Below are 26,567 nucleotides of genomic sequence, written 5' to 3' on the forward strand. Positions count from 1 at the left end.
TGGGCTGTGTGTTCTGCCCGCTGCTGAGATAACACACAGACACACACTGGCTAAAGGTATATCAGATAACGGCATCCACGACCAAGCCCAGGCCCGCCACTGGGAAGTCCTGAGGAGGGGCTCCAGGGCCAGGTGAGAAGCAGGCAGGGCAGTCTGCCACTAGCTCCTTGGCGGAGGCCACTCCAGGGAGGGTCAGGCCAGAAAATCCACCAGTCTCTGCTTCTTGTTGGCCATGGGCGAACTCCCCTTTTTGACTCTTGGGGAGTCCTCAGAACTGCAAGTAAACAGAAGCTCCCAGTGCTCCCTAGAGGAGGTTCCTGCAAAGCCTCGACACAGCCTGGGCATTTTCCATGCCTCATACAGTGTCAGGTAAGGAGGTGCCTCTTTCATCTGCTGGGAGCTTTGAGCTGTGGTCAGGGGCAGCTGTGGCCTGAGGGCAGTGGGCCTCGGCCCTCTGCTGGCTTTCCTCACTAATGAGGGGCATGCACGGAGGCTCGGGCTTCCTCTTCAGTGGGTGGAGGTGGAGAGAGTAGAGGGGAAGGGCTGCCGCAGGGAACTTAGGCGCCACTGTGAACGGCCCCTCCTCCTCCAGCCCCACAGCAGGACTGGAAGCTGTGCTCGGCCTCCTGCCCCTGCATTTTGCCCCTTGCCCCTTCCCCTCGTGTCTCCCTGGCCTATAACCTGCCCTATTCAGATGGTCAGGGCTTGGAAATGGGGCTACTGGGAATACGAGTTGTCAGGGAACCGGGTGAAGGAACGCAGGGTCAATTGAAGGAATACACAGTGTCCTGTTTGCCGTCTGTCATCCAGTCAAAGAGAGCTGGCATTCCGAGCAGCTGTCAGAAAAGTCTTTGCAGAGGTGGTCTTCTGTCACTACCTGCCCGGCTCTACAGAGGACACCGAGGCTAAGCCACACTTAGGAGCCTGTCCAGAGAGAACTTGGGCTGGGCAGAGCTGGGACTGGTGCTGGGGGACAAGGGTCTGGAATCTTCTATGCTGCCTTTCCCCTATGTGGTTTCCTTCAAAGCCACCATGTGGGGCCCTGGTGGGACATCGCATCTCGCCGACAGAAGTGGACCAGGCAGATCCTCAAAGATGTCTCCTTGTACGTCGAGAGCGGGCAGGTCATGTGCATCTTAGGGAGCTCAGGTAAGCTGCAGAGGGAGTGCCCTACACTTTTCTCAGAAGAGGCTTTGGCTTGTTTTGAACACCACACTAAGGAGACGGGTTTAAGTTGTAGCAGGATGGCCAGAAGTCTGACATTAGAATGAACTCTGATGGCATGTGTGACTATGAATAGAACCTGGTTGTTGTTGTTGAGTTGCTAAGTCATGCCCGGCTCTTTGCGATCCCACGGACTGCAGCACTCCAGGTTGCCCTTTCCTTCATTATCTCCTGGAGTTTGCTCACACTCGTGTTCATTGAGTCAGTGATGCCACCCAACCATCTCATCCACTGTCACCACCTTTTCCTCCTGTCCTCAATCTTTCCTAGCATCAAGGTCTTTTCCAATGAGTAGGGTCTTTTTCAATGAGTAGGCTCTTTGCATCAGGGGACCAAATGATTGGAGCTCCAGCTTCAGTCCTTCCAGTGGATATTCAGGGTTGATTTCCTTTAGGATGGACTGGTTGGATCTCCTTGCTGTCCAAGGGACCCTCAAGAGTCTTCTCCAACACCATGGTTCAAAAGCATCAGTTCTTCAACCTTCCGTCTTCTTTATGGTCCAACTCTCACATCCATACACAACTACTGGAAAAACCATAGCTTTGACCTGTGCCAGCAAAGTGATGTCTCTGCTTTTTAATATGCTGTCTAGGTTTGTCATAACTTTTCTTCCAAGGAGCAAGTGTCTTTTAATTGCATGGCTGTAGTCACCATCTGCAGTGATTTTGGAGCCCAAGAAAATAAAGTCTTTCAGTGTTTCCATTTTTCCCCATCTATTTGCCATGAAGTGATGGGACCAGGTACCATGATCTCAGTTTTTGAATGTTGAGTTTTAAGCCAGATTTCTCACTTCTTTTTCACCCTCCTCAAGAGGCTCTTTAGTTTCTCTTCACTTTCTGCCATTAGAGAGGTCTCATTTGCATATCTGAAGTTGTTGACATTTCTCCCAGAAATCTTTATTCCAGCTTGTGAGTTATCCAGCCTTGCATTTTGCATGATATACTCTCATGTAAGTTAAATAAGCAGGGTGACAATATACTCCTTTCTCAATTTTTAATTGCTCAGTTCTTCCATGTAAGAGTCTAACTGTTGTTTCTTGACCTGCATACAGTTTCTCAGGAGGCAGGAAAGGTGGTCTTGTATTCCCATCTCTTTCAGAATTTTCCATAGTTTGTTGTGATCCACATAGTCAAAGGCTTTGGCATAGTCAATGAAGCAGAAGTAGATGTTTTTGGAATTCCCTTGCTTTTTGTATGACCCAACAAATGTTGGCAATTGTATCTCTAGTTCCTCTGACTTTTCTAAACCCAGCTTGTACATCTGGAAGTTCTCAGTTCACATACTGCTAAAGCCTAGCTTGTAGGCTCTCGAGCATTACCTTGCTAGAATGTGAACTGAGTGCAATTATACAGCAGTTTGAACATTCTTTGGCATTGCCTTTCTTTGGGATTAGAAGGAAAACTGACCTTTTCTAGTCCTATGGCTAGTGCTGAGTTTTCCAGATTTGCTGTGCAGCATCATCTTTTAGAATTGGAAATAACTCAGCTGGAATTTCATCACCTCCACTAGCTTTGTTTGTAGTATTGCTTCCTAAGGCCCATTTGACTTCTCATTTAAGGATGTTTGGCTCTAGGTAAGTGACCACGCCATAGTGGTTATCTGTGTCATAAAGACCTTTTTATAGTTCTTCTGTATATTCTTGCCATCCCTTCTTAATCTCTTCTGCTTCTGTTAGGTCCTTGCCATTTCTGTCCTTTATTGTGCCCGTCTTTGCATGAAATATTCCCTTGGTATCTCCAGTTTTCTTGACGAGATCTCTAGTCTCTCCTAGTCTATTGTTTTCCTCTATTTCTTTGCATTGTTCACTTAAGAAGGCTTTTTATCTCTCCATGCTATTCTCTGGAACTCTGCATTCAGTTGGGTATATCTTTCCCTTTCTCCTTTGCCTTTCCCTTCTCTTCTTTTTCAGCTATTTGTAAGGCCTCCTCAGACAACCACTTTGCCTTCTTACATTTCTTTTTCTTGGGGGTGGTTTTGGTCACCACCTCCTGTACAATGTTATGAATCTCCATCTGTAGTTCATCAAGCGCTCTGTCTACCAGATCTAACCCCTTGAATCTATTTGTCACCTCCACTGTATGATCATAAGGGATTTGATTTTAGTCATATCTTAATGGTCTAGTGTTTCTCCCTACTTTCTTTAATTTAAGCCCGATTTAAGCCTGAATTTTGCAATTAGGGACTCATGATCTCAGCCACAATCAGCTCCTGGTCTTGTTTTTTCTGACTGTAAGGAGCTTCTCCATCTTTGGCTACAAAGAATATAATCAACCAATCTGATTTCAGTATTGACCATCTGGTGGTGTCCACGTGTAGAGTCGCCTTTTGTGTTGTTGGAAGAGGGTGTTTGGTATGATCATTTCATTCTCTTTGCAAAACTCTGTTGGCCGTTGCCCTGCTTCATTTTGTACTCCAAGGCCAAACTTGCCTCTTACTCCAGGTATTTCCTGGCTTTCTATTTTTGCATTCCAATCCTCTATGATGAAAAGGACATCTTTTTTTTGGTGTTAGTTCTAGAAGGTCTTATAGGTCTTCAGAGAACCATCTAAAGGTTTAAAGAATCTTTAGAAAGATCCTTGAAAAAAATTAATTCCTGTTTCAAAGAAAAGCACCTAACATAGTGCTTGGCATATAGAGGTGCTCAGTAAACACAGTTTTCCGTTCTGGAGATGGGAACGGGAATTGAATAAGCACAAAGATGCTGTTTACCCCCCATGCGCGCTGGTCTTTTAAAAATTATGATGTACTTTAAACACACAGATTGGGGAGATCTCCTGGAGAGGGGGAAAGGCTACCCACTCCAGTATTCTGGCCTGGAGAATTCTATAGACTATTCCATGGAGTTGCAAGGAGTCGGACATGACTGAGCGACTTTCACTCACTTCACTTAAACACACAGACAAGATAGTTAATAATATTTCTGTCTTAACAACTAGCTTCATCAAATCTTAACTTTATACTATATTTACTTTAAATCCTTTTTTTTTTTTTTTTTTGGAAAAAAACCCACCCTAAATATTACAGATTCTCCTGAGGCTATTTACATGCCCTTTCTCTACCTTCTTCTTCCCCTCCTCTTTCCCCGCATCAGCCAGTCACTGCGGGGGAGGGTGCAGCCCTTTGGGGCTGGGGCAATGCTGTGAGGGTCACAGCTGAGGATGCACGGCTGTGGGGGAAAGGGTGTGTTGGCCCTGAAGAGGGCATCCATGTGGCATGTCACAGGGTCCACTACACTAGGTTATCCTGCACATTTTAAGGTTGAAAGATTCTGACAAATTTGCTTCCCAGGAGCCTGTTTTGATTGGGTTCTTGCTTGCAAATTGTTGACACTTTCAGCTACTCTCCACTTGCACTGCTCTTTTTGATAGAGGTGGGCAGTGTAATTCTGTGATAGAAGTTAAGCGTGGTCAGCCCCTTTTGACTCAGGGAGTTACATCCACAGCCACTCTCCTGCTACAGTCAGGGGCTGGGGAGAACAGCTGGATGGTAGCAGTAGTGCTGTTAAGATGAGGTGAAAGGAATTCATTGATGAGAAGGGTTACACTTTCCTGAGATTTCCCTTCATTTTGTTTTCTCTTGGCCCATGCCACATAGCTCATGGGATCTTAGTTCCGCAATGAGGGATTGAACCCATGCCCTCAGCACTGAAAAATGCAGACTCCTAACTACTGAACCACTAAGAAAGTCCCTCCTTTCATTTTCTTTTTTCAGTTTTTAACCATTTCTAATTGTGTGCATGTACCGTAACACCCAGAGTCATCCTGATTTTCCTTTTGATAATCATACTTCTTTAAAGAGAAAAGCTGAGTTATCCCTATAATATTGTGTCACTTGCCGCCTTTTCTGTGTAGGATAAAAGGGGTGGAATGTAGCCCAACAAGGAACTGAACCCACTTCTTGGAAGTGTGTCCCACAGGCCAGTATCACGATTCATACACATCTCAGCAGAACAGGGTGGGGCCCTCTGTTCTAGGGGCTCATGGGCTGGTTTCTGATGATTGCTTACCGTGGTTTTATGACTGTCCATCCTTTTGTACTGAACATGAATTCTTGGTAGACTTCAAGTTCCATGAGGGTGGGAGCTTGGTCTTTTTTTTTCCCTGATGGATCCTCAATATCTAGGACAGGGCTTGCCACATAGTATGTACTTAATAAGTATATGCTGAATAAATGATTAAGCAAATGAATTAATTCTATGAATTACTTTTAGTATTTCATAACATGATTTCATTGGTGTCTTATCTAAAGTGGTATTTTTATCAAATCTTTACTAGTGAGGCAGAAGATGACTTAGGTGTTCACAGTCTCACTAGAGAATGGTCTAATGCAAGCCTGCCTATAGTCAGCCACTCTCTGGGGGAAGGTAATTTTATTCAACTCATTATTATCTCTCATGTAATTCTTAGACTCTAGGCTACATGCTCCTTTGCAGAAGACTAGTTACAGATGACTTTTGTCCTTCTAGAAGAGTTAATCCCAAAGGTCATGGTTTTATTGCCCTGGAGGGCATTAACCTTTTTTTTCCCTTTTCCTTATTGTGGTAAAATATGCGTAATATAAACTTTGCCATTTTACCCATTTTATTTGTCAATTTTTTATTGAGGTACAGTCGACAATGTGTTAGTTTCAAGAGTGAAGCAAGGAGATTCAATTATATATATGTTCTTTTTCAGATTCTTTTTCATTGTAGGCTATTATAAGATACTGAGTATAGTTTCTTGTGCCAAACAGTACATTCTTGTTATTTATATATTTTATATAAGTAGTTCAGTTCAGTTCAATCACTTAGTCATGTCCGACTCTTTGCAACCCCATGAATCGCAGCACTCCAGGCCTCCCTGTCCATCACCAACTCCCGGAGTTCACTCAGACTCACATCCATCGAGTCAGTGATGCTATCCAGCCATCTCATCCTCTGTCGTCCCCTTCTTCTCCTGCCCCTAATCCCTCCCAGCATCAGAGTCTTTTCCAATGAGTCAACTCTTCGCATGAGGTATAGAGTGTGTGTTTAATCCCAGATCCTAAATGTATCCCTCCCTTGGCCCCATTTCCCCTTTGGTAACCATAAGTTTAATTTTCTATGTCTATGAGTCTGTTATCTATTTTGTAAATAAGTTCATTTGTGTCGTTTTTCAAGATTCCACGTTAGTGGTATCACATGATATTTGTCTTTCTCTGTCTGACTTAATTCTGTATTTAATTCTGGTTTAATTAGTATGATAATCTCTCAGTTCCTATTGCTGCAGATGGCATTATTTCATTCATTTTTTATGCCTGAGTAATATTCCTGTGTGTGTTTGTATACATGGATATATGTAAACATATATCAATATCTATACATACCTCATTTTATCCATTCATCTGTCTGTGGACACATAGTTTGCTTCCATGTCTTTGTTATTATAAATAGTGCCACTGTGAACACTGGGATGTGTATATCTTATTGAACTAGCGTTTTCTTCTTTTCTGGACCTATGCCCAAGAGTGGGATTGCTGGATTTTGTGTTAGCTGTTATTAGTTTTTAAATGAGCTTCCATAACTGTTTCTATTGTAGCTGTAGCAATTTGCATTCCCACCAACATTGTAGGACGGTCCCCTTTTTGTCACACCCCCTCGATCATCATTTATTACACAGACTTTCTCATGATGGCCATTCTGACTGGTGTGAGGTGATACCTCATTGTAGCTTTGAATTGCATTTCTTTAAAAATTAGTTATGTTGAGCATCTTTCCATGTGCCTGTTGGCCATCCGTATGTTTTCTTTGGAGAAATATTTATTTAGAAATGGCAACCTACTCCAGTATTCTTGCCTGGAGAATCCCATGGATGGAGGAGCCTGGTGGGCTACAGTCCATGGGGTCGCAAAGAGTCGGACACAACTGAGCCACTTCACTTCACTTCACCTCACCTCACCCGTTTTTAATTTTTTTTTTTTAAATTGAGCTGTATGAGCTGTTTGTATATCTTGGAAATTAAGCCCTGGTTGGTCACATGTTTGCAAATATTTTCTCCTAGTCAATGGATTGTCTTTTCATTTTGTTTATGGTTTCCTTTGCCATGAAAAAGCTTATACGTTTGATTAGGTTTATTTGTTTATTTTTGCTTTTCTTGTGCCTTGGGAAACTGACCTAAGAAAACATTGTTATAATCTATGTTACGGAACATTTTGCCTATATGCTCTTCTAGGAATTTTATGGTGTTATGTCTCATATGTAAGTTGTTAAGCCACTCTGAGTATTTTTTGTGTACCATGTTAACCATTTTAAAGTATACAGTTCAGTGGCATTAAATGCATTCACATAGTTGTATAAACATCACTGACATCCATCCCCACAACTTTTCATCTTGTAAAGTGGAAACTATATTCCCATTAAAGAATAACTCCCTTTCTGCCCTTCTCTCAGTCCTGGCAACCATCACTACGCTTTCTGTCCTTATGAAAGTGTACTTATGTCCCATACTACCCTAAGTACCTCGAATATGTGGAATCATACAATGTTTATCTTTTTGTGACTAGCTTATTTCAGTTACCATAGTGTGTGCAGTGTCTATCCATGTTGCAGCATATTGCAGAATCTCCTTAATTTTTAAGGTTGAATAACATTCCATTGTATGTGCAGATCATAGTTTGCTTATCCATTCATCCATTAATGGACACTTTCCCTCCACATTTTAGTTATCATGATTAATGCTGCTGTGAAAAAGGGTGTACAAATATTTCTTTAAGACCCTGTTTTTCTGTTCTTTAGGGTATATACCCAGAAGTGGACTTGCTAGATCATATTCTATTTTCAGTTTTTATAGAAACCACCATACTGTTTTCCACAGTGGCTGTACCATCTTATATTCCCAGCCACAGTGCACAAGGGTTCCAATTTTCCCACATCTTAGCCAACACTTGTTATTTTCTGTTTGGTTTGTTTGTTTTGATAGTAGCTATTAGGTGCGAGGGGATATCTCACAGTTTTGATTTCTGTTTCCCTAAGTCCTTTACCCAGTCTTGAATCAGGTGGTTGGTTTGTTTGTTTGTTGTTGTTGAATTTTAGAAGTTCTCTCTGTAATGTTAACCTCTTATCAGATATAAGATCTGCAAATATTTTTCTGTCATTCTGTGGACTACCTTTGTACAACACGGTCTTTGTTGAAAAACGTAGCTTTAAAATTTTCATGAAGTCCAGTTTGTCTATTTCTTCTTCTGTTCCCTGTACGTTTGGTGTCACATCCTGAGGGATTAACCATGTAACTTTGCAATTTACTCCAGTCTTCTCTTCTTCCCTGATTATGCATGTTAGTTTCTCATACCCTTTTCTGCTTGAGCTTTGTTAACCTCCTGGTACCCCCAGAAATGAGTTAATAACTATTTAACACATGTTTAAACAAAAGACAGTATTAGTTACCTATTTTCATGTTTAAAAAATACCCAAACTAAGTGACTTAAAATAATAAAAATCAGGTGTTATCTCTCAGTGTTTCTACGAGTCAGAAATTTGGTATGCCTTGGTTGGATACTTCTGTCTGCGGTCTCTCATGAGGTGTAGCCAGATGTCAGCTGAGGCTGCAGTCATCTGAAGGCTTGAATGGAGCTGGAGAAGCTCCACCTAAAGCGGTTCCCTCACATGCTGAGAAGCAAGTAGTTGCTCACCATTGCTCACTGAGGATGTGTGACATGAGAGGAACCCTGAGGGTCACCCATAGGAGGCTGAGAAGGAGCAGCCAGACTGACAAGATTAAACCAAGAGGATGAGGTGGCACTTGCGCCAAGAGAGAGATTTACAGAAAAGGGCAAGCAACAGCATCACATGCAGCTGAGAGGTCAAACAACACACAGAGAAACTAGCCCCAAGGAGGAGGCTAGCTCTGAGGTAGTGGTGGAACTTGAATCCAGGCTATAGGCTGTTGGAGGGTCTATTAGAGTTGAGACGGGATGCTAGAATGTAAGGCTAAGGGAGCTCCTAGTTAGAAGAACCACAGACAAAGCTTAATGTTGTGGCTGAGAAACTTCAGGGCACATTCTGAAAGACAGCCCCAGTGAAGTCACATTTTGTTTCTTTTCAATCACTCTGCTCGCTTCCCCAAGCTGACCTCTACCTGAGCACACTGGGGCTGATTCTGAGCTTTGTCAGTCGTGGGTCAGATAAGAAAACCACTGCTCCAGGAGCTTGGCTTTTCATCTTTGCACCCCTCAGAGCAACCAGCAGTTTCTTTAAAATATTTGAACAAAAGATCCTTTCTTTTGTTTTGCACAGGTCGTCACATCCTCAGTAGAATTCTCTTGCCATTTTCTCAGAGAGCCCAGAGCCTCCTGATAATTTCCTCTCTTACTCATTCTAACTTAACAGCCTTACTCAGGAAAGGCCTGGTGACTCCTGTTCCTGTCCCTATTAACTGGGCCCATGTAAGCTTGTGTCCAACAAGAATGGGAAGGGCCAGCTGGTATCTTACCCTAAGAGATCACTCTAACTCTAGACAAAGCAAACCAGGAGAAACCTCACCTTCCAATCACTCCAGTACAGGGAAGTTAGTTCATCCCATCTCGTGGGAAAGTTCATAGCAACAACCTGCTGGGTTATGCTCAAGGCTCTCAGTGTAGGCTGAGGCCAACTTGGTTTTTACTGAAGGACTCACTAAGCTATTGCTTCTCACACTTGAATACGCATGACAACTACCCAGGCATCTTGTTAAAATGCAGAATCTGAGCTAGGAGTTGGAGCCTGAGATTCTGCATTCCTGACAAACTCTCAGATGGTGCTGATGCTGCTGGTACTCAACCACACTAGTGAGGCTCTGGGCCGAGTCCCTTACATCCGGGAACCAGCAGAGTATCCCAGGGAGTCACAAACAGAAACAAATTCAAATGCCCTAGAATTCAAATGCTTCTGAGAGCCATGGTTTTGATTTGAGTCTGATCCTGTGTTTTCTTTTTCAGCCTCAAGCAGCTTTAAAGAGAATAAACAGGCAGACAGAGCTCCTCCAGCTCAGACCTGGAGGAGAGAGACAGCTCATCCCCTCTCATTGAAAGGGGACAAGCTGGAAGGACTCATTCCACCATGAGTCTGGCCCACGAAGCCAAAGGGAGAACAAGTCAGGGCTGGACAGCGGGTTCACCGAGGGTCTTGGGAAGGTCCTGTGAGGCCTCGTGGCCGGCCTCCTCCAGGCCCTCTCTTGTCGCCTCCCAGGCTCAGGGAAAACCACGCTGCTGGACGCCATGTCCGGGAGGCTGCGGCGCACAGGGACCCTGGTTGGGGAGGTGTTCGTGAACGGCCAGGAGCTGCACCGGGAGCAGTTCCAGGACTGCTTCTCCTACGTCCTGCAGGTGCCCGAGTCCTGGCCCGCCCGCAGGAGTTGGGAGGTGGCGGGGGGCGCCTTGGAAGATACTGATAGGTTCCTCCCCACAGAGCGACACTCTGCTGAGCAATCTCACCGTCCGCGAGACGCTGAACTACACGGCGCTGCTGGCCATCCGCCGCGGTTCCCAGGGCTTCTTCCAGAACAAGGTGGGTACCGCCCTGGGGCCCCCCAGGGCATCGCCTCACTGTGGCCTCATACCCCCTCGTCCCTCCATTTGCCCATTCCTCCCCATCAGTTGTCACCGTCTGAGTCCAGAGTTGCTCTGTACACTGTGGCTTCGGGGCACTTAATGTGGCTTCACATGTGGCACTTGAAAGGTGGCTTTAGTCATGTGGCTTTGGGGCACTTGAAACATGACTAGACCTAATTGAGATGTGCTATGAGTGTAAAATACACACCAGATTTTAGAAAATTAGTCTGGAATCACAGAGCATAAAATATCTCATTAGTAATTTTTAAAATATTGATTCTTGGTTGCAATGGTATTGTTTTGGTTGTATAGGATTAAAGAAATTATACCACTAAAATTCATTTCTCTTGTTTCTTTTCACTCTCTAAAATATGGCCAGCAAAATGTTTAAAAGCTAAATGTGGCTTGCATTATATTTTTATTGGATGGTGCTGTCCTGGGAGCTCTCTATTTGAACGGATATGCTTGTTTTCCTCATTCACTGCCCTGCAGTCCTGTTGAGATTTTTCTCAGCTTTCTTTGAGACATCTTGAATGTGCCTCATCCAAACTGAATTGTCAGCTCTTCCTAGGTTTCAGTGTTTCCTTAAGTGGACCCAGTTTGGAAGTAGTTGCAGGTAAACTCACAGGGACCTCACCTAGAAATATTGTCTCATTTCTGTCTGGACTGGAAACATACAGGGAACCAAGAACAGGTCAATGCACCACCGGCAGAGCAGGCACAGTTCCCCGGGAAAGAGGTTCCTGCCCACGATATCTGCCTCAGAGACTTCACCACCCTGAGGCTCAACGAGGTTCCCCCTGGGCACACACATCAAGTTGCCAAAGCTGATCTTTCTTCAATGCCATTGAGGCTCTGAGGGAATCCTCCATCTCAGCTGAAGGGGCAGCAGTCACACCATTTTTATCAGGCCCCTTTGAACCTGTCATCAGGGAATTACTCCTCTTGACCCAAGTGCTGGACTCTCAGACAGGGCTTGGTGAGTGGAGCTAGGTCTGAATGGTGTCTGGAGTACCAGCAGGCTTGCTGTTATAATGCTGGGTCAGGAAAGGTCATTCTTCTGTTTCAGAGTCCTAGACATGCTGTCCTGGATGTGCTGGTGCATAGCTTTCACACCAGAGGAACCTTCAAGAAGAGCCATCAGCCCCACAGAGTGAGGGCTAGCCCTGTTCCTCCCGGGAACATTAGAGTGCTTAGAAGGCATTGTAAGGTTCCTGTTATTCTCCCAGCGTATACTCTGTACTCTCACCCTTGGCTGACATCCATCAGACCTTGATCACACACAGTATCTGATTTCATTCTGGCATCAGCTCTATGAAGGAGGCATTACCTCTGTCTTTAAGCTCAAGAAACTGATCCCCAAGGAGACTGAGATCAGGCACCTCAGACTGGCAGAACTGGGACACGAACCAGGTTCTCTGGCTCCATCCTGCCTCCCTGGGCCCCACTGTGGTCGGACAAGTTGGAAGTTAGAGTTCACTCCACGGGGAGCCACAGGCATGTTCCCGTGACTTAGCACCCCCTGACAGTGGCAGACGAGCCCTCTGCAGGCTTGTCTCCCTGCTTTGGTATTTTTTTCCTCTAAAACGGGTAGGAGAAGATCTCATTGGTATTTGAGTTCTTTTGAGATGGTGATCATTTAGATCACATACCCCAGGGAGAGAATCTGAAAAAGCCACTGAGCTTTCCCTCCTGAAGATGCATATATTTGCGCAGATACTCAGAAAATTCAAGGGTATCCAAAATTGGTCGATGGCAAATTCACTTCCTGTGAATGGTCCCTCTTCCTGGGACTTGCAGCCCCTAAATGTCCTTCAAACTTTCCTATCATATTATTCTCCCTGCCTGAGGCTACTTTCTAAGCAGATACAGTCTACAGGATGTAAAATCTTGACAAAGTAGTTTAGGGAGAAGGAATTATCTATAATAAACAGAGCAGTCAGTCAGTTCAGTCACTCAGTTTTGTCTGACTCTTTGTGACCCCGTGGACTGCAACATGCCAGGCTTCCCTGTCCATCATCAATTCCAAGAGCTTACTCAAACTCATGTCCATCGAGTTGGTGATGCCACTCAACCATCTCATCATCTGTCGTCCCCTTCTCCTCCTGCCTTCAATCTTTCCCAGCATCAGGATGTTTTCCAATAAGTTAGTTCTTCGCATCAGGTGGCCAAAGTATTGGAGTTTCAGCTTCAGCATCAGTCCTTCCAATGAATATTCAGGACTGATTTCTGTTAGTATTGACTGGTTTGATCTTGCAGTCCAAGGGATTCTCAAGAGTCTTCTCCAACACCATTGTTCAAAAGATCAGTTCTTCGGTGCTCAGCTTTCTTAATAGTCCAACTCTCACATCCATACATGACCACTGGAAAAACCATAGCGTTGACTAGACAGAGCAGAAAGCGTGACAGATCTGCTTCTGTCCTCTGCAAATCCAAACTTAAAGCCTTGATTAGTGTGGGCAGACTGTGCCTGTCCTTATACTTCTTGGACCACTTGAGAACCCACATGGTTTGCTCTCAGTCCCAGCTCTGCCATTTGTTAATGCTGTGACCTTTGGCAATCTATGGACTTTTCTTCCCTGTAATAGATAGAGTAATGATTCATCTTTCCTGGAGCTGATATGAAGAATGAATCAGTTTATGTGATATCACATAGCACGGAGAGGATTGATGATCCCAGTGATCCTCGTGGGTCCCTTCCAAGACTCTGAGAATTATTCTGTTCTCAGTGCAGTTTGCAAAACATAGGAGAGGCTTCTAGCCAGAGACATGTGAAACAGATTTAGTAAATGTCTCCTCTCTCCATCCCTTCTGAGCCAGAAGGGGCAAGCTTTACTCCTTTCTTGCTGTTGCAGAGCAGATGAAAGTGATGCTCAGAAATTTGCCCTGGCTGGTGCACGTATAAACCCTGCCATGTCAAGTGAAACTCAGTTCCAGGATCCTTCCACTCTGATGGCAAGAGAACACCCGTCTTTTTTCCAGTACAGATCATACTGGCTTCCTTACGCGTTTTTGACCACCTCATTATTCCTTTGTGTCTATTTCAGATGTGTCTTTTCTTTTGGTGAAAGCTTCCTGTGTTGCTCTGACTCCCTGTTTCCTCTGGAACTTTGTTTCATAAGTTATTCCCTCCCTTACTCCAGTTTAGTTCATTGTTGTTGGTATTTTTTAATGTGGTATTTTGTTTCTTTTTTCATTGTAGAAGAAATACAATCTCATTAGAGATGTATGGGAACAAAACTCATTGCCTTATATATAAGTATTCTCAGTCTCTATCTGCTTTCCCCAGGGTCTAATGCAGAAAAGGGTACTCAATCGAGGGGGAGCCAGAAATAGAGATTTTTGAAGGGTCTCTGGAGAGGGGATAAGCTGAGGAAGAAAAGAGGGAGAGGGAGGGAAAAGGTCAACCTTCTTGATTTGAGAGTCGGTGAAGAATTTTTTTTACTGGTTATTGTTTTAGGGAGTTGAGTAAGGAGAGGGTTTCAGGGAGCTGTAGGGTATAAGATAAGCAGGGTGACAAGAATTGGGAAAAAAGAATTTTTTAAAGTGTGGCTGGAGATTATAAACTAGGTCCCTTTTAAAGTCCTTGTGGCTGGAGATTATAAACTAGGTCCCTTTTAAAGTCCTTAAAGAGATTCAAATAAAGATTGGCTTTGTTTTTAATTATTTTTGATAGCTGGATTATATTTGATCCAAAGCCACAGTGAGATTGGATCACATGGGACTCCAGGACTTATTTGGGTTACAGAGGAAAAGTGAGGTTTAGTTCAAACGAAATTGAATCTTTTCTTAAACATATGAAACATTTATTATAATAAAGTTTCAAAAACCAAAGATTAAAAAATTAAGCTATATCATAACTACGCCTTTGGGGGTTTTCTTATGGGCTGGACTAACTGTAGCATCTGAAAACAGGAGTTCAACAAAATCTCCATTGTTTCCTACTGAATTTCCCTGAAACTAATAGAAGCAGTTTTTGTTGCTCTAAGGTCTTTCGGGAAAAACAAATTCATATTATTTATTTTAATCCAATTTGTTGTTGTTTAGTTGATAAGTCGTGTCTGACTCTTTGAGACCCCATGGACTGTAGCTTACCAGGCTTCTCTGTCCATGGGATTTCCCAGGCAAGAATACTGGAGTGGCTTGCCATTTCCTTCTCCAGGGGATCTCCCCAACTCAAGGAGTGAACCCACATCTCCTGCTTGACAGGCCAATTCTTTACTAATGAGCCACTGGGAAATCCATTGTGGTTTAAACCAAGTTGGATTCTTCTGTACTAAGGGTGCTTTTCCTAGGATGTGGTGAGTCTAAAAGTGGCCCAAGTACTCAAGAGAAGTGTGTTGCCCCTCCCCTGCCATCCTCAGCCTATGAATTGGAACAGCAACCCAGCAGTGACCAGCCTTCCTGGATGTTGTGTCTTACAGGTAGAGGCAGTCATGACGGAGCTGAGTTTGAGCCACGTGGCAGATCAACTGATTGGCAACTACAGCTTTGGGGGAATTTCCCATGGCGAGAGGCGCCGGGTCTCCATTGCAGCCCAGCTCCTCCAGGATCCCAGTAAGTGGGACCCAGAACTGCTACTGGCTGCTGCCTGGCCTCTTCCGCATGTCTACAGACATTTTCAGCCCTTTCTTCACAAGTCTCCATTTGGAAAGTGGGTTGTGTTGAACCGAAGCCACCGAGGTTTTCAAACTGGGGAGCCAGTTTCTTTGGAAATACTATATAGTTCCTAAGGTGATTCCATCATCCAAGTATAAAACAGCTCATAGACTTGGAAGCACTGCCTCTGGGTTGATGTTCAGTTAAGGTCTTCTTTGAATATGGACCCTGCCCTATGCATCCTCACTTCTTACTAGGGTAGTGCCATTGTGTCTGCTCTGGAGAGGCAGTGAGTTTGGGTATGACTAGAAGTATTTATGAAATGGTAGGAATTAAAGTAGAACTTTGAGTGATATATGAGAAAGTATGTGTACTGGAGGAAGGGCCACCAAGATGAGGTGGCCGTCTTCCCTTCCTGCCTTGGTCTTTCCCCCCAATACCTGGGGAAACTGTCACTTCTGTACCCTTGGAAGAAGATATAATAGATCTGCATACTTTCTTTACACTGGGGTAGATCAAGACTGCCTGCTCTTCAGAGCAAATAAGAGGGATGTTCTTAAGAGCCCCCATACTTCTTGGGTAGAAATAAGCTACAATTAAACCCTCTAGAGAACTCAAATCCCTGCCCCATCTTGGACTTTGTTTCATGGGTCAGAGTTTTTTTGCAGTGCGAAAACCCAGTTGCTATTGGGAAGTGCTAGACACGAAGTGAGATTGTGTCTTTTTTAAAATTTATTTTATTCAAGTATAGTTGCTTTACAATGTTAATTTATGCTATACCTGAAAACGGTTCAGTATTTCATATGTACATTCTTCTTTGCATTCTTTTCCATTATGATTTCTCACAGGATATTGAACATAGTTCCCTGTATTATACAGGTAGACCTTGTTGTTTATCCATGTATATATAATACTTCACATCTGCTAATCCCAAACTCCCAATCCATCGCTTCCGACATCCCCTCCCCCTTGGCAACCACCGGTCTATATCTGTGGGTCTGTTTTGTAGATTAGTGCATTTGTGTCATATTTTAAATTCCATGTATAAGTGATACCACGTAGTATCTGTCTTCCTCTGACTTACTTCACTTACTATAATTTTGAGATTGTATCCTTTTAACCAGCCTCTTCTCAGCCTTTCAGAGAAGGCAATAGCACCCCACTCCAGTACTCTTGTCTGGAAAATCCCATGGACGGAGGAGCCTGGTAGGCTGCAGTCTATGGATGGGGTCGTTAAAAGTCAGACAGGACTGAGTGACTTCACTTTCACTTTTTGCTCTCATGCATTGGAGAAGGAAATGGCAACCCACTCCAGTGTTCTTGCCTGGAGAATCCCAGGGACGGGGGAGCCTGGCGGGCTGCCGTCTGTGGTTTCTGGGATACCCTAACCTCAGATGAAGCCAAGATGGTCCATAGTGCCAGGTGAGAGGACTGATCTGGTTGCTGCCTTGTCCCCGCAAGGACTGAGGCTGAAATGTGCTCAGGAGTTGGGAGTTGGGCCCTCCCAGATCAGTTGTTTTCTCTTGGGCTCTGGCTGCATTTGTCTGGGTTGGACAAGACAGCTCAGTAAGAAACTATTCAACTTTCTGAATCTAGAGCACAGAGTGCAGGCTTGGCAGTGACTCAGATGTTTGGCCTTTCTTTGCCTGCAGAGGTCATGCTGTTTGATGAGCCAACCACCGGTCTGGACTGCATGACTGCAAATCAGATCGTCGTCCTCCTAGCAGAGCTGGCTCGCAGGGACCGCATCGTGATTCTCACCATCCACCAGCCCCGCTCTGAGCTCTTCCAGGTGAGGGCAGTGTCTCTTGTTGCAGCTCAACCGTCACGGGTGGGTATATGTGTGCTGGGCTGAGATCTACCTGCATGCACGTGTGCTAATTTGCTTCAGTCATGTCGACTCTTTGCGACCCCATGGAGTGTAGCCCGCCAGGCTCCTCTGTCCATGGGATTCTCCAGGCAAGAATACTGGAGTGTGTGGCCATGCCCTCCTCCAGGAGATCTTCCCACCCCAGGGATCGAACCTGCGTCTCTTACATCTACCTTCATTGGCAGGCAGGTTCTTTACCACTAGTGTCACCGGGAAGCAGGGATCTACCTAAACCAGAGCAATTGAAGCCAATAGCTCTGGATTTGGGAAGGGCAGAGGTTGGAAACTTAGTTCTTTCAGCACCTACCATAAGCACCTGCCACGTTCCAGACAGCTTCTATGCACCAGCTCATTTAATCCACACCACAACGCTTTGAGGTGGATACCAGCATTTTCACTTTACAGAGGGAAAGAGTGAGACTTAGAAATGATACATAATGGAGCCAACATCACAGTTAATAAAAAGCTGGAATTGGCCTTCACATTCTACTAATAGTTGGCTTTCAAGTCTGTGTTTTTCCTCTAAATCATATAGATTTCCTATCCAGAAATCTCACCTTAATCTCTCAGGATCCTTTCAGGGAGCTATTATTTGACTTTTATAGATGAAGATCTGAGATTTTAAAAAAGCTTTGTTCAAGGTCTCTCACTTAGGGGCACGGTTGGGACTCAAACCCTGGTTGTCTGACCAGGTCCATGAGTTGCTTTCTATCCTAGACATGATGCTGGGTGCAAGCTGGGAGGCTGCAGGATCCACAGTGGCAAGCCAGGCTGGAAAGAGTAGGGATGTGTTTTGAGTGGCTCCGATGGCCGCAGTTAGAGTACTCATGAATGGCTGAGACGCTCAAAGGACTGACTGCTTGAGACTTGTTTTCCGTACGGATGAAGTTAGCTGATTACACACTGAGACTGTCTGTCGTTCGATCAGCTCTTTGACAAAATCGCCATCCTGAGCTGCGGAGAGCTGGTTTTCTGTGGGACACCGGTGGAAATGCTTGATTTCTTCAGTGGCTGTGGTTACCCTTGTCCTGAACATTCAAACCCTTTTGATTTTTATAGTAAGTTTTTCTTTCACATTCCTGATCATAAATGTTTTTAAAATCTTCTCATCTAAGCTTCCTGCTTAAATGACACCGGTAAAGTGGATTTTATTTCTGCTTTTGTTCTGGTGTTTTTACTCTTCAAAATATTAATTTGGCCGAGTCAATTAACTTGCCATAGATGACCTGTCAGAATGAGATGGGGGATCTCTCTTGAAATGGTGCCCTTCTACTTGATCAGAGGAAAACTAGCTGAACTTCTGGATTCTCCCAGACAGGCTTATGGGGATCCTCATGGCCCTACTGATAGCTTTAAAATACTGAAAAAGATTTTTATAGGTTGGCATTAATAACAGGTATTATTTTGATGAGATGAAGTATTATGGCTAGAACTCCTAAATCAATGATGAAACATATATTAGCCATTATGTGTATATATATGCATTTAAAAGCACATGTGTTTTTTGTGTGGCAAAAAAATTTCAGTGGACCTGACATCAGTGGATACCCAAAGCAAAGAACGAGAAATAGAAACCTACAAGAGAGTCCAGATGATTGAATTTGCCTACAAAGAATCAGCAATGTATCACAAAACCTTGGAGGCTATTGAAAGAACAAAGCATCTGAAAACGTTACCAAAGATTCCTTTCAAAACCAGAGATTCTCCTGGAGCCCTTTCTAAACTGTGTGTTCTCTTGAGGTAAGAGCCTCACCCCATTTTAGATGGATAGACATCCACCCATAAAAGAAAAGCAATTGAAATGGGGTTGTTTGGCTTTTAGGAGAGTGATGAGAAACTTACTGAGAAATAAGCTGGCGGTGACGATGCGTCTCACTCAGAATCTGATCATGGGTCTGTTCGTCATTTTCTTTCTTCTACGACTCGGGAAGGATGTGCTGAAGGGTGCCATCCAGGATCGTGTGGGTCTCCTGTACCAGTTTGTGGGTGCCATGCCATACACAGGCATGCTCAACGCTGTGACCCTGTGTGAGTGCCTTGCCCAGGAGGTGTGCCCCCAGAGTGAGGGTAGGGGCTTCTCTCTCCCTGAATATCTCGTTTCTCCAGCTGACACTTCGCGAGACGGCACCAATATAAGGGTATTCCTCTGAGCCAACCTGGCCCTCTCCAGATTCTTTCTCTGGGAAAAGGTAACTTGTGAATTGCTAACACCTCAGTGAGAATTCGGAGAAGGCAGTGGCACCCCACTCCAGTATTCTTGCCTGGAGAATCCCAGGGACGGGGGAGCCTGGTGGGCTGCCATCTATGGGGTCGCACAGAGTTGGATACGACTGAGGCAACTTAGCAGCAGCAGCAGTGAGAATTAGGTCACCACATGGATCTCCTTGAGGCTTTCTGAGGATCCAGGTGAAACAGGAAGTTATGAGGAGCTGATGGGGCAGCTGATGGTGGTGGTTTTAGAAGATCAGCCCTGGTATCCTATCTTAGCCATGAGGAGGCGCAGCTCACTGGGGCCCGGATGCCTGGCCAACTTTGCTCTGTTAACGTTCTTTATGGAGCCTTATTTAGGACAGCCAGCATATGGTTTTCAAACTCAGTGGGAGTCCAGAAGCAATACCTAGCCTGATGTTCAGTGCTAAGGCCCTGCACAAAAAGAGGACACAGGGCCTCACGCCACTCGTTTGTGTCTCTTTTGCATGTGTATTCTTGAATTGGTGACACCCCTCCTCCACTTTAGAGACATGGAAATAAATGATCTTACTGTAGTCCTACTATAGTTCAGGTAGAATGTATGTTTCCGGTGGGGAGGGGTGTCCATAGTTCTATGGATGGCAGTCCCTTCTCTCCATCACTGGGGGGCTCCAGGTGGTACCCAGTGCTGATAGACCTCAAGTTCAGCCTAGGCTAGCACCACCCCCTGCCCTTCCACCCCTGCCCCACCAGCTGTGTGGTGACCGGCTCTTCTGAAACCTGCCTTCTGTGCCCAGTTCCTGTGCTGCGTGCTGTCAGTGACCAGGAGAGCCAGGATGGCCTGTACCACAAGTGGCAGATGCTGCTGGCCTACATGCTGCACGTGCTCCCCTTCAGCGTCTTCGCCACCCTCATATGCTGCGGTGTGTGCTACTGGTAAGGAAGAGGCTGTCCAGAGGCCTTCAGTTCTCCCAGGTCATGCCTCCCATGGCCAGTGGGACCAGTGGACCAAGAGGCCAAGGATAAACCGCTCTCCACTCTGCAGGGTCTGTCTTTGCCCACTAAAGTCTTGTACAACGTTCCATCTTTCAGGGCAAATACAAGAACTCCTCTGGGGGCCACATGGGATCTGAGAGCAGACCAGTAAGGCTACACATACCAGGGAATAGCCTGTCACACATTCACTGACCCAAGCAGAGGGCTCAGGAGTAGCTGGGACCAGGCCGCCCAGGCTGCTGTGAGCTGGAGCAGCAGTGCTGCCTGAGGTTTCAATGACCGACCTGGGGCATCGCAGTTGGTTGGAGGTGATGGGGGCTTGAGGAATCAAGAGTGACTATGGGAAGAAGGCTTTGAAAAACCATGAAGCATCCCTGATGCTTTTGATGGATGGTTTGTAGATGATGCTTTTTATTTCATAGAACTTTTAACAGATATAATCCGAAAGTATGAAGAGAGTCATTTGTTGATTTGGTGTGACAGAGAGATATATCCTCCTTAATCCCTGTGGCTTTCCCCTAAGATGGGGGAATCATGTGGTATTCTGTGACTCCAGCAGTGAGAGGCGCCCAGCTTGTCATCCCAAGAGAGGGCTTCAGGCGGTCCTGGAGACACTGTCTTCAGGCCGCTGAATTCCTGTGCTGTGCTCCTACTAGCAGAGAGACCCATGATATGCCATGTGAATAATTATTACGAATCGAGTGAAATGCAGGCAGAGGGTAAGCAACAGCATGGTTAGCTTGAGCTCTAAGGTGAGGACTTGGAAAGGCTTGCTGCAGGCTCTTAGATGTCGGTGTCAACCTGGGGAGTGACAGAGGCAACGCTGCTTGTTCTGGTGAGCAGGAGGGTGTCCTCTCACAGCCGAGGGTGTACCAGGGACCGCGTGGCCCTCCTTGCTGTTCCTGAGGAAGCCTCTTTATCCTCTGACACTCAGGAACATGCTGAATCTCTGATCTGTGATGTAAACTACAGGCCCAACCCACGTGTGCGTCCTCAGTCACGTCTGACTCTCTGTGGGGACTGAAAGCTGGAGTTTTTTCTGACTCTTAGCAGCATATCATACCTGAACTCACTCAGCAGCAAAATCTGATCGGAACCAACATGAGGTTCTTTGTACTTTCCTAACAGTAACCCTTCTGTTTCGTGGAAATACTAATGTGCTTGAATGCAGGTGAAATCCTGAACCTCACTTTGGCAAGCATGGTCTATGCAGTATGACACCTTCCGCAAATCTGTAAATTGCCGCATTCCAAAACACATCTGCCCCTAAAGTGTTTCAGATGATGGATTGTGGACATACGCAAATCTCCACATGACTTTAATTCAAGAAAGCGTAAGATTAATATAAGCAATGTTAATAAAATATTATTATTATTATAAAAAACCACTGTGTTGAGGCATATAATGACAATAATAATGACTAACACATTTAGTGCTTGCTTTTATGTCAGGCACTAAGAAGTTTAAATATATCATTTCATGTAATCCTGGTCACCATTCTGTAAAGATGGCATTATTCATTATTCTTGTTTGAAGATGAGGAAGCTGAGGCACCAATGGGATATGTCTCTTCCCCATCATTATCCTAGGGAATTACCCAAAGGAGACCAAGGGTCCATTTGGTTGGGCAAGGAGAGGGCCTCTTGGAGGCTTTATAAAGGAGAACTTGAGAGATGAGCAACATTTGAACAGATGGAAAAGGAGCAAGGGTATTCCAGGGGAAGAGAGAGAAGGAGCATAAGTTTAGAAGCAAAAACACATGAGACCTTTTCAGAGAAATGGTTCAGCTGTGCTGTGGGCAAAGGAGAGTTGGAAGGAGTAGTGGAAAATATGACTGATGGCCCTGGAGCCTGCTGGCGGGGTGCTGGATGCCAGGCGAGGGGCTGAGGCGGATGAGATACTGGGACATAGTGGAGGATTTCAGACCTCAGGGAGTGACTCACATCTGGTTGACTCAGGAGGCTGAGGTCCACATCACTTTGGTTGCAGATTGGAGCTAGGGCAGCAGCACTGGCCAGCCCAGTGAGGAGCCGTGGCAACTGTCTGGGAAGGCAGAGGCCCTGGTAAGGAGAGTATCAGTGGCAATGGAAAGTGGGGGCGGATCACTTTGAGATGTTGGGAAAGTAGAATTGAATGAACTCAAATGAAATGGATTTGTTGGGGGGGAAATAAAATCATAGATGATGCCTGCATTTTAGCCGCATTTTCAGCCTGGGACCATGGGAAGGTGACAACCTCCTTATCGAGTTTGCCAGGAAAGAGAATTGATCTGGTTTTTAACACACTGCTACATCTGAGATGCTACAGGACACCCAACTGGAGATGTCAGTCTGAGGTCTGGGTGACAGGTTGGTGTAGGAAAAAAAAAGGCGAGAGGAGTAAGAGTCAAGACCTGGAAATGGATTCTTTAGGAGAGAATGTTAGAAAGGGAGGAAGCAGTCAGTATAATATCTTAAGAACATTCAGAGTGGGAAGAGGCAAGTGACTCAGTGAGAGAGGCAGAGAGGTGGTCAGAGGTGGAAGGAGAAGCAGGATCAGGTAGCATCAGAGACACCAAGAGAGGAGAGAGTTTCAAGGGCATATAATAAATCTGACAGTGCTGCAGATGTTCAAGGGGCTGTATCATAAGATTAAGGAGGTGTTGGTGCTCTTCCTTAAAAGAGCTTTAGCAGAGTGGTGGGGGTGCAAGGCAGGTTTACAAGAGAAAAAGGAGTGAGATGGAAGGAGATGCTGTTTGAGAAGCTTGCTGGTATAGGATAGAATGAAGAGGGGGAAGTTGCTTAGAAGGTTAGCAGACTCAAGGAATGGTTATTTTATGACATGTTAAGTAAGACCATTGAGAAAAACCACTAGATTGAGAGTAGATGAAACTATAGAAAAATTGGATAGTTCACAGATCAAGTTTCCAGATTAGACCAGAAACAGGGAAATCAGGTTAACATAGAACAGTTTTAAGTAACAAGTAACATTTAAATACAAGACCTGGTGAGTGATCAAGATTAAGTGTGTGGAGTCAATGGAATTGATCAGGTTATGTAATTAGGAGGCACTGATGTTGATGAATTATTAAGATTAAAGACCTTGAGGATAATAATAATGGACAGGAGTGCAAAACTGACCCTGATCCAGAAGCTATGAAAGCATGAAAGGTGAGGCAGTGCCTTAAAAGGGGCATAAAAGTGATAGTATAAGCAAATTTCATGATTTGGACAGGAGGAAAGGCAGATGACCTTGAAGAGTGGTAGGGAGGTGTGGATGTTCAGTTCAGTTGCTCAGTCGTGTCTGACTCTTTGCGACCCCATGAATCACAGCACACCAGGCCTCCCTGTCCATCACCAACTCTCCGAGTTCGCCTAAACTCATGTCCATCAAGTCAGTGATGCCATCCAGCCATCTCATCCTCTGTCGTCCCCTTCTCCTCCTGCCCCCAACCCCTCCCAGCATCAGGGTCTTTTCCAATGAGTCAACTCTTCGCATGAGGTGGCCAAAGTATTGAGTTTCAGTTTCAGCATCAGTCCTTCCAAGGAAAACCCAGGACTGATCTCCTTTAGGATGGACTGGTTGGATCTCCTTGCTGTCCAAGGGACTCTCAAGAGTCTTCTCCAACACCACAATTCAAAAGCATCAATTCTTCGGCACTAAGCTTTCTTCACAGTCCAACTCTCACATCCATACATGACCACTGGAAAAACCATAGCCTTGACTAGATGGACCTTTGTTGGGAAAGTAATATCTCTGCTTTTCAATATACTATCTAGGTTGTTCATAACTTTTCTTCCAAGGAGCAAGCATCTTTTAATTACATGGCTGCAGTCACCATCTGCAGTGATTTTGAGCCCCCAAAATAAAGTCTGTCACTGTTTCCACTGTTTCCCCATCTATTTCCCATGAAGTGATGGGACCAGGTGCCATGATCTTCGTTTTCTGAATGTTGAGCTTTAAGCCAACTTTTTCACTCTCCTCTTTCACTTTCAACAAGAGGCTTTTTAGTTCCTCTTCACTTTCTGCCATAAGGGTGGTGTCATCTGCATATCTGAGGTTATTGATGTTTCTCCTGGCAATCTTGATTCCAGCCTGTGCTTCTTCCAGCCCAGCATTTCTCATGATGTACTCTGCATATAAGTTAAATAAGCAGGGTGACAGTATACAGCCTTGACATACTCCTTTTCCTATTTGGAACCAGTCTCTTGTTCCATGTCCAGTTCTAACTGTTGCTTCCTGACCTGCATATAGGTTTCTCAAGAGGCAGCTCAGGTGGTCTGGGTTTCCCATCTCTTGAAGAATTTTCCACAGTTTATTGTGATCCACACAGTCAAAGACTTTGGCATAGTCAATGAAGCAGAAGTAGATGTTTTTCTGGAACTCTCTTGCTTTTTCCATGATTCAGCGGATGTTGGCAATTTGATCTCTGGTTCCTCTGCCTTTTCTAAAACCAGCTTGAACATCTGGAAGTTCATGGTTCATGTACTGCTGAAGCCTGGCTCAGAGAATTTTGAGCATTACTTTACTAGCATGTGAGATGAGTGCAATTGTGCGGTAGTTTGAGCATTCTTTGGCATTGCCTTTCTTTGGGATTGGAATGAAAACTGACCTTTTCCAGTCCTGTGGCCACTGCTGAGTTTTCCAAATTTGCTGGCATATTAAGTGCAGCACTTTCACAGCAGCATCTTTTAGGATTTGAAATAGCTCAACTGGAATTCCATCACCTCCACTAGCTTTGTTCATAGTGATGCTTTCTAAGGCCCACTTGACTTCACATTCCAGGATGTCTGGCTCTAGGTGAGTGATCACACCACCGTGATTATCTGGGTTGTGAAGCTCTTTTTTGTACCATTCTTATGTGTATTCTTGCCACCTCTTCTTAATATCTTCTGCTTCTGTTAGATCCATACCATTTCTGTCCTTTATTGAGCCCATCTTTGCATGAAATGTTTCCTTGGTATCTCTAATTTTCTTGAGGAGACCTCTAGTCTTTCCCATTCTGTTGTTTTCCTCTATTTCTTTGCATTGATCGCTGAGGAAGGCTTTCTTATCTCTTCTTGCTATTCTTTGGAACTCTGCATTCAGATGCTTATATCTTTCCTTTTCTCCTTTGTTTTTCACTTCTCCTTTAACAGTTATTTGTAAGACCTCCTCAGACAGCCATTTTGCTTTTTTGCATTTCTTTTCCATGGGATGGTCTTGATCCCTGTCTCCTGTACAATGTCACGAACCTCTGTCCATAGTTCATCAGTCACTCTATCAGATCTAGTCCCTTAAATCTATTCCTCACTTCCACTGTATAATCATAAGGGATTTGATTCATTCAGGTCATTCCTGAATGGTCTAGTGGTTTCCCCCACTTTCTTCCATTTAAGTCTGAATTCTGCAATAAGGAGTTCATGATCTGAGCCACAGTCAGCTCCCGGTCTTGCTTTTGCTGACTGTATAGAGCTTCTCCATCTTTGGCTACAAAGAATATAATCAATATGATTTCAGTGTTGACCATCTGGTGATGTCCATGTGTAGAGTCTTCTCTTGTGTTGTTGGAAGAGAGTGTTTGTTATGACCAGTGCGTTTTCTTGGCAAAACTCTATTAGCCTTTGCCCTGCTTTATTCCATACTCCAAGGCTAAATTTGCCTGTTACTCCAAGTGGAAAATCCCATGAGTTGAGGAGCCTGGTGGGCTTCTGTCTAAGGGGTCTCACAGAGTTGGACACGACTGAAGTGACTTAGCAGCAGCAGCAGCCAAGTGTGTCTTGACTTCCTACTTTGGCATTCCAGTCCCCTATAATGAAAAGGATATCTTTTTTTGGGTGTTAGTTCTAAAAGGTCTTGTAGGTCTTCATAGAACTGTTCAACCTCAGCTTCTTCAGCGTTACTGGTTGGGGCATAGGGATGTTAAGACATGCTAACTCCTCCTCCTTACTCTACAAATGGAAGAAAGAGCAGCCGTGTCTGAGGGCTGTTGAGCACATGCTATCACCAGGGAAATGTTATTTGGTGAAAGGAATATAAGGGGTTATAAGCGTAGCTTGTTTACAAGAACATGAAGGTCAAATCAGTGGAAGGGTTTGGTAGAATAAGACAAGAATGTACTGGCAATAACCCCAGGATATAGGAATGAGGTGCCCAGAGGAGGGGCTGAGAACCAGGTTTTGTGAGTCCT

General features: G+C 44.7%; 1 protein-coding gene across 4 annotated transcripts in view; it reads left to right on the top strand.

Annotated features, from left to right (window-relative positions):
- The window catches only part of ABCG5 (ATP binding cassette subfamily G member 5), a 38,059-nt gene that overhangs the window by 5,593 nt on the left and 5,899 nt on the right, over positions 1-26,567 (top strand). For 3 of the 4 annotated variants that reach the window (XM_060412221.1, XM_060412219.1, XM_060412220.1), the window contains 8 exons: positions 10,403-10,539; positions 10,622-10,720; positions 15,189-15,321; positions 17,016-17,155; positions 18,162-18,291; positions 18,760-18,973; positions 19,056-19,261; positions 20,221-20,359. In XM_060412221.1, the coding sequence (XP_060268204.1) occupies positions 10,403-10,539; positions 10,622-10,720; positions 15,189-15,321; positions 17,016-17,155; positions 18,162-18,291; positions 18,760-18,973; positions 19,056-19,261; positions 20,221-20,359 (1,198 nt within the window). Of the gene's footprint in view, positions 1-89; positions 370-1,027; positions 1,150-10,402; positions 10,540-10,621; positions 10,721-15,188; positions 15,322-17,015; positions 17,156-18,161; positions 18,292-18,759; positions 18,974-19,055; positions 19,262-20,220; positions 20,360-26,567 lie in introns of those variants that run through there. The other variant, XM_004005990.5, reaches the window with a different exon arrangement.

This window comes from Ovis aries, chromosome 3 (genome assembly GCF_016772045.2).
Source record: "Ovis aries strain OAR_USU_Benz2616 breed Rambouillet chromosome 3, ARS-UI_Ramb_v3.0, whole genome shotgun sequence".
Lineage (NCBI taxonomy): Eukaryota > Metazoa > Chordata > Mammalia > Artiodactyla > Bovidae > Ovis > Ovis aries.